The sequence below is a fragment of the Chenopodium quinoa genome, unplaced genomic scaffold (genome assembly GCF_001683475.1).
Source record: "Chenopodium quinoa cultivar QQ74 unplaced genomic scaffold, ASM168347v1, whole genome shotgun sequence".
Lineage (NCBI taxonomy): Eukaryota > Viridiplantae > Streptophyta > Magnoliopsida > Caryophyllales > Amaranthaceae > Chenopodium > Chenopodium quinoa.
The window spans coordinates 372,870-380,821 of record NW_018742681.1 but is presented as its reverse complement, the minus strand read 5'-3'; the positions used below and the strand labels follow the sequence as shown (position 1 = coordinate 380,821).

At 44.8% G+C, this 7,952-nt stretch overlaps 2 protein-coding genes across 2 annotated transcripts; both read right to left on the bottom strand.

Annotated features, from left to right (window-relative positions):
• Nucleotides 1-5,416: 5,416 nt before the first annotated feature.
• LOC110722455 lies at nucleotides 5,417-5,983 on the bottom strand. The gene has a single exon (XM_021901726.1). It carries the CDS (start codon nucleotides 5,981-5,983, stop codon nucleotides 5,417-5,419), a length of 567 nt encoding a protein of 188 aa, XP_021757418.1.
• A 42-nt stretch (nucleotides 5,984-6,025) lies between these two features.
• Nucleotides 6,026-6,436, bottom strand: LOC110722454 (uncharacterized protein K02A2.6-like). The gene has a single exon (XM_021901725.1). The coding sequence runs from the start codon at nucleotides 6,434-6,436 to the stop codon at nucleotides 6,026-6,028; it is 411 nt and encodes a 136-aa protein (XP_021757417.1).
• Nucleotides 6,437-7,952: the final 1,516 nt, after the last annotated feature.

The following is a 7,952-nucleotide window of genomic DNA, read 5'->3' as shown; positions in this document are numbered from 1 at the left end:
AACAAAAGAAAGAGAGAATCAAGAAGGTTCATATGAGAGGCTTAAAGATTCAAATAAATCCCAATCGACATACAAGTGATCGTTCGGTCTCAATACCAACGATCCCAGGTTCCTTGGAACCGCATGCAAACATCCTCGAACCATTCAACTCTTTCCTAAGCTAAATCCTAAACTAAACACGACACGAGAAGAGAAAAGAAAAGTAAAGGAAAGATCTCACCAATGTCTCTCGAAGAAAAAATAAAGCAACCAAGCAATTTACCGTGCCTCCACATGTCGCTTTCGATTTCTTCCAAGCTACAAAAGAGAGGAAAACAAAGAAAAACAAGGCAAGCACTACAAAGAAAAGAACGTTAGTACTAGAGAGAGAGAAAATCCATGAACTTAATTCTTTGGGTATGACCTACTACCCAAACATCCCATCATTATGGAATCATCATCATCAAAACATTGTCATCATATCATCATCATCATAGAAACGGACATCATAGACACCAGACAACAACAACGCTACCAACGACACCTACACCCAAAACCCCTAAATAGTCCCTTGAGTCCTAGGTGCCTTCCCCCACACTCACCTCAAGCATTCCCTAACACTCTCCTTTGACTCAGACACCCCCCCACACTAGAGTAAAGCATCGTCCTCGATGCGGCGTGAGGACATGTAATAAGGGGGGGAGGACAAAGGGAGGGAACAAAAAGAACAAGGGAGAAACTAATGGCCACTAGAGTCGGCACTGTCGTTATCCGCGCTCCCACCGTCATAAGAGAAACCCGATGGGGGGCCATAGGGGTCCCAACCTCCGGAGTAGCCAGGTGGCCACCCACAATGACCTTTGAAGAGGTCAAGCTGGGACGCGGACAACTGGTCATATGGCTCGGGCTGTACAAGGGGGTCGGGGTGAGAGGGGTCGACATAGGGGTAGTTAGGATCACCCCTGTAATCACTCCCACCCAAAACCCGATAATCATAATGACCGGACTCATCAGGGAAATCACGCCTAGGCACAGCAGGGTCCGAGGTCCCTTGCCAATATGGGTACGTAGGTTGGTTGTCACCCCCCCCCCCCAAGATGGCACGGGCCCTTGTTGGGCCGGCACATAAGGGTAGTTAACCGGGGGAGTAACATCCCCTCTACGCACACTCAAATCATATAAGGCGCTGGTTTGGTAAGAGAGGTGTTGGTGGGAAGCAAACATACCTTGCATGCCGAGTTGCATGCTTTCCATTTGGGCTCGCATTGCCTCCATTTGTTGTTGGTAGTCAGGTTGATGATGTTGTTGTTGTTGCCTTGTGACAAGGGTTAAATCGGTCGCTACAATCTAACTCTCAATCAAACAATACTTATACGAACACCCTATAACCAAGTACAATGGCAAATAAAGGTTCGGTCCACGAGGAACGAAAGTAATTGCAAATCAATCTTAAACCTAAGCTAGTTCGAAATCAATGGAAAATGGTGTTCTAAAATAATACTAATAAGATGGAATAAATCAATAAACTAAGACACTAGGGAGAACGGGAATCCGCCTAACCATTGGTAACTAAGAAACAAGGAATCACAGAGACAAACGGGATATGCAAAGACTATAAGTCTGATCAATATCATGTGATAGGAAGACAACGGGCAATATTAAGCTTGGATTTCTCATGCACTTAACATTACTCGATACATAATCAAACCACATTCAATAATGAAATACTCAATTCACAATCTCTTGTTCAAATCAAGAATATCATGCAATCAAATTCAAGATTCTAGGTTAGCTACTCCTATTATAATGAATTAACATGCAATCGCATATAATCAATTTAATCACAATCCGTTTATCAAAATCAATCCTCAATTACATAGATTACCTAGGCCGGGTTTCATCCCGAAACCCTAGCTAGGAGACTACTCACACATATTCATAATCAAAGCAATAATGAATTCCAAAAGCATAATAGATATAAACATGAATTCTGATTAAGGAATAATAAAGCTTGATTAATAAAAAAGAATGAATAATACCAATTGTATTGATGAGAATCAATGGAAAAGTTCACAACTTTGATATCCGTCGTCAATGAATAATACAAAGAATCTTCGCAAATCTTGCTTCAAATCAATCCAAGAAAACTAAAATCTCTAGAAAAATCTCTAAGAAAACTAATGAATCTCTAATACTAAGAACGTTCTCCAATAACTCTCTACAAAGGCTCTCAAAACTATCTCTAAAACTGTCCCTGGAATCCTCTTAAAGTTGGGCCTTATATACGTCTTCTAATTCGGAGAAGTCAAGCGCGCAGTTAACCCTGGATCAGCACGGCCGTGCTGATTTTGGCACGGCCGTGCTAGCTTGTTAGTAAGTAAACCGGATTTCTTCTTCAAATTGGCACGGCCGTGCTATATATGGCACGGCCGTGCAGCTTCCTGGCACGGCCGTGCTAAAAATGGCACGGCCGTGCTGAATATGCTCTAGCACGGGGCTCATACTGAAGCTGACACGGGCACGGGCAACATCTGGCACGGCCGTTCTAATTACCTGCACGGTCGTGCGGGTGCGTGGATACTGACACGGCCGTGCTATTGGCTTACACGGCCGTGCTGCCTTGCCTGGGGTTGCTTGCTTATAGGCCAGCACGGGTGTGCCTATGGTAACACGGTCGTGCTGCCTGTGCTATGTAATCAATGCACGGCACTTGAACTTCCTTAACTCCTCGGACTCCGGTCAAGGCTAGCTCGGTTACGCATCAAGGGCTCGAGATCCGATTAAACTCGGTTGATATTACCTGAAAACACATCAAAAACAAAACGAAAACCCGTGAAGCACGTAATATGGGGAACGTAAGCATAACAAGGTAATAATCGGCCAAAGCGGCCCCAAATACATCCAAAATCATCCTAAAATATGCTCTAAAGCGCGCCCTAAAGTGCGCTTGTCACCTTGATCCTTGTTGTTGTTGTTGTTGTTGTTGTAGGTGGAACTCATCCTCTGTGCCCTCATTGCTTTGGCCGGACCCTTCCCCCGTGACCATCCTAGCACTAGGAAGGACGCCTGAGTCCTTATTTACCCACCATGGGTAATTGACTCCTTCCCTCGTGCAAGAAGTGAATTTCGGCTTGGGCAGGAAACAGTGGTGCTCGTAGGAGACAAGTAAGCTCCAAGTCTTTCCTCGATCCTCGGTATCAGCGATGAATTTCATGGTTTTTAGTTGGTCGAGGTCGAGCCAGATATCACTCCCATCACTCTTCCCTACGGGGGTGCAAGATTCAAGCTTAGCCAAATGCCCAGCTTCTCGGCTATCCGAGTAACCATCCCTCCAAAATGAATTTCACCCTTCCTTGTACTCGATAGGACACCCTCAATGCATTTGGTGAATAGAAACCCGAAATTCATTCTGTGCCCAATTTCCGGCTGCGTAGCTAGCCATAATATTCGGATTTCCTCGGTTGTAATCTTCCCCAAGTCTTGTTTGTTAAAGATCGTGTACCCAAGGATTCGATGCAGAAGTCTGATGGCTGGGTGCATGATCTGACTGGCTAAAGAGTACTTGGAGTTGAAGGCGTCCATTCTCAAAATGACCTCCCACCAGTGAAGGGGCTCATAAGCATGGAGGCCTGCATGCTCGGGGAAGAACATATCGGCATCAGGGTTGAAATCCAGCAGTTGGTTAAACTGGCGGAGGGTGAAGGTTTCTTTTTTGTTAAAGAGTTGGAAGGAGATGGAGAGATCATTATCTCCTGTGGCATGGGTTTCGAAGGAAGCAAGAAACTCTAGGGTAGGCTCTTTGTAGGTTCTATAGGCGCTTGACACAAAGGAACCAAGCCCGAGGTTGTTGAACAAGAACCAACAATCCTCATCGATGCCAAGCTTGGTTGTGGTGCAGTGATGGTAATGCTTGGTTGGTCTCAACTTCCTGTTTAGGAGGTTGTCGTAGATGGGTTTGTTGTTTTTGTTATGGAATTTGAGGGGTGGTAGAGGTGGTGGAGCGGTTTGGGGTGTAGGTTCATTTTGTTGGGGGTTGGAAGAGGATGAACCTTGGAGTTCCTTCCCACTCTTTCTCTTCTTAGAACCAAACACCATGATTATTTACTCAAGTTTCAATCACCAAGAAACACTCCCAACAAATCACAACTATAAACACCCACAACAAACTTCCAAAACCAAGCAATCACCACAAAGAACACTTCCAAGAGACACCAAGAACAACCTACAACAAAGCAATCTATACCAAGAGACAACTATGATAAACAACAACCCTAAAATCAATAATGAATAAGATAATAGATGAATACAAAATAGGAGTTCAAACATCAACAATTCCAACATAAAAATTCACAAGCATGCAATTTTCTCAAACTCAAATATACTTCAAATTCAAAGGAAATATAGAGTAAGGGAGAAATTTATACCAACAATGAGCTCAATCAAGTACTCTTACTAGCCTTTGAAGAAGCAATGAATCCCACCTCTAAGAATTCCTTAATGGTGGAAGCAAATTCCACACAAGAGAAAGTACCAAAAATTTGGGGTTTTTGGGGGTGAAAAATCAGATTTTTGGTGAGAGAATTTGTAGAAAAGTGAGGGAATTGTTGAAATTTGATGGAATTTGATGATTTGGGAGGAGAAATTTAAGAGGAATGGGTAAGGGTTTGGAATGGAGTAAGGAGTAGAGAGAGAAAGGGGAAAAAAACTGATATGGAGTTTATGTGATTTTCGGGCATATGGCTGAGAATTAAAGGAGAAGTCGCAGCTCTGAAGGGCCGCGCCCGCGGCATACCCTGTCCGCGCCCGCGGGTTCGTATGCCGCGCCTGCGGCTTTAGGGTTTCTGGTTTTTGTGATTCTGAACTGCATGATGTCGCGCCCGCGAGGTGGAATTGCGCGCCCGCGGAGGTGCCTGTCCGTGCCCGCGGAGGTGCCTGTCCGCGCCCGTGGTGGTGGACGCCGCGCCCGCGGCTGTTTCTTTCCGCGCCCTCTCTCAGCATCTCTGAGCCATCTCCACTTCCGTCAGAAAAATTGCAATCCCCTGTCGCGCCCGCGGGCCTTCTGTGGGCGCCCGCTCCAATTGTCTCCCAGGCATCTCCACTTTATCACGAAAGCAGGAGGGGGCCTGCCGCGCCCGCGGGCCTATGGGCCGCGCCTGCGAGTGGCCTGTGCGCGCCCTCTACAGGGTTCTTCCTGGGCATCTCTACTTTCTCTTCTTCCAAACTCCATCTCCTCTTCAAACCCAACTTAATAGATCAAGCACCCAAAGATCAAGGTACCTAATGAATGAACAAACACACACAATAAGAGATTGAAGGAAAAATCATTCAAAAATAATCAAAGACAAAAAAAACACAAAATCAAAAGGGTTGAGAACTCGGGTTGCCTCCCGAGAAGCGCTTCTTTATAAGGTCATTAGCTTGACCATTCACATCATTTTCAAGAAAGTGACTTAGGATCTGGCGGATCGAGCCTCATGCACTCAATCATGCCAACTTGATCACTGCAATGGTAGAGCTTCAAACGGTGGTCGTTAACCATGAACTTGTTCCCATTCGCTTCTAACTCAAAAGACCCATAAGGAGTTGTTTTCGAAATTGTGAAAGGCCCCGACCATTTTGACTTAAGCTTTTCGGGGAACAGACGGAGCCTAGAATTGAATAACAAAACCTTGTCCCCAACCTTAAAGCTCTTGTTCCTTATATGTTGGTCGTTCCACCTCTTGGTTCTCTCCTTGTAGAGTCTCGAGTTCTCATAGGCATCATAGCGGAGCTCCTCAAGTTCATTGAGCTTAAGTAGCCTCTTTTCGCCCTCCAAGGTCATATCCATATTGAGCTCTTTGATCGCCCACCAAGCTTTGTACTCTAACTCAACCGGCAAATGACAAGCTTTTCCATAGACCAATCGGTAAGGAGTAGTACCAATCGGGGTCTTGTAAGCCGTCCTTAGAGCCCAAAGCGTATCATCAAGCTTGAGAGACCAATCTTTCCTAGACTTGTTTACCATCCTCTCAAGAAGGTTCTTGATCTCCCTATTTGATACCTCCACTTATCCTTGAGTTTGGGGGTGGTATGGTAGGCCGATTTTATGATGAACCCCATAGCGTTTGAGGAGAGCTTCAAGTTGTTTCTTGGCAAAGTGAGAACCACCATCACTAATAAGAACTCTTGGAACCCCGAATCTTGGGAAGATGATCTTTTTTAGAAGCTTGAGCACAACCTTGTGGTCATTGGTGGGCAAGGATATAGCTTCGATCCACTTGGTCACATAGTCCACCGCCACCAATATATAGAGATTGCCACAAGAGGAAACGAAAGGCCCCATAAAGTCGACCCCCCATACATCAAAGGGTTCAACCTCCAAAATATTTTGTTGAGGCATTTCATCACGCTTGGTTATGCCCCCACTCCTTTGGCACTTATCACATCTAGCTATGAATTTGTGGGCATCCTTGTGCATTGTTGGCCACCAAAGAAGAGATTGAGAAATTTTGGCCACGGTCTTTTCTACTCCTCCATGCCCACCACATGGCAATGAGTGACAATGCTCAAGCACCCCTTCGATCTCATGATCCGGAACACATTTTCTAAAAAGCCCATCTCCACATTGCTTGAATAAATAAGGGTCGTTCCAAAAATACCTCCTCACTTCTTTGAAAAAACCTTTTCTTTTGTTGAGAGGAGAACTCCGGGGGAACGACACCACATGCTAAGTAATTGGCAATGTCCGCATACCAAGGGCTTGATGTTGATGCAATGGCCATAAGAGCCTCAAAACCCACTTCTTCATTGATAGGCACGTCTTCTTTAGTATCAAAAGGAAGTCTCGATAGATGATCCGCTACATAATTTTCCGCCCCCTTTTTGTCCCTCATCTCCATGTCAAAGTCTTGGAGAGAGAGAACCCAACGAATGAGACGCGGTTTTGCTTCCTTCTTAGTCATGAGGTAGCGGACCGCGATGTGATCCGTGTAGACTATCACCTTTGAGCATATGAGGTAAGACCGGAACTTATCCATGGCAAAGACAACCGCTAGAATTTCCTTCTTCGTTGTGGTATAATTCTTTTGAGCTTCGTCGAGCGTTCTACTTGCGTAGTAGATGACGCAAGATCTTCCTTCTTTCTTTTGCCCAAGTACGACACCCACTGCAAAATCACTTGCATCGCACATTAGCTCAAAAGGAAAGCTCCAATCCAGAACTTGCACAACAGGAGAAGAGATGAGGGCTTCCTTGAGCTTTTGGAATGCCTCAAGGCAAGCCTCATCAAAATTGAACACAACATCCTTTTTGAGTAACTCGGTTAAGGGTTTGGCGATAAATGAATTTTTTTTTATAAACCTCCTATAAAAATCGGCATGCCCAAGAAAAGCTCTCACTCCCGTGACGGAGGTAGGAGGGGCAACTTAGAAATCACCGAAACCTTAGCCGAGTCTACTTCAATGCCCTTTTTTGATACTTTATGGCCTAGGACGATACCTTCCTCGACCATAAAATGGCATTTTTCCCAATTCAACACTAAACTCGTCTCTTGACACCTTTTCAAAACTTTTTCAAGGTTAATAAGGCATGTGTCAAAAGACGATCCACCAACACTAAAATCATCCATAAAAACTTCAATTTCATTCTCAAGCATTTCAGAAAAAATGGAAGTCATGCATCGTTGGAAAGTTGAGGGGGCATTGTATAACCCAAACGGCATTCTTCGGTATGCAAATGTCCCATATGGACACGTAAAAGTAGTTTCCTCTTGATCATTTGGATGGATAGGAATTTGGAAAAAGCTGGAATATCCATCCAAAAAGCAAAAGAAAGCATGATGGGAGAGTCTTTCCAACATTTGATCCATGAAGGGGAGAGGAAAATGATCTTTCTTAGTGTTCTTGTTCAACTTCCTATAATCAATGCACATCCTCCACCCGGTGACCGTCCGGGTGGAGATTTCCTCTCCTCCTTCTCCCTTGACAATGGTCATT

Coding starts and splice junctions, on each gene's coding strand:
- LOC110722455 (XM_021901726.1), bottom strand. CDS start 5,983: ATGGTAAACAAGTCTAGGAAAGATTGGTCTCTCAAGCTTGATGATACG.
- LOC110722454 (XM_021901725.1), bottom strand. CDS start 6,436: ATGCACAAGGATGCCCACAAATTCATAGCTAGATGTGATAAGTGCCAA.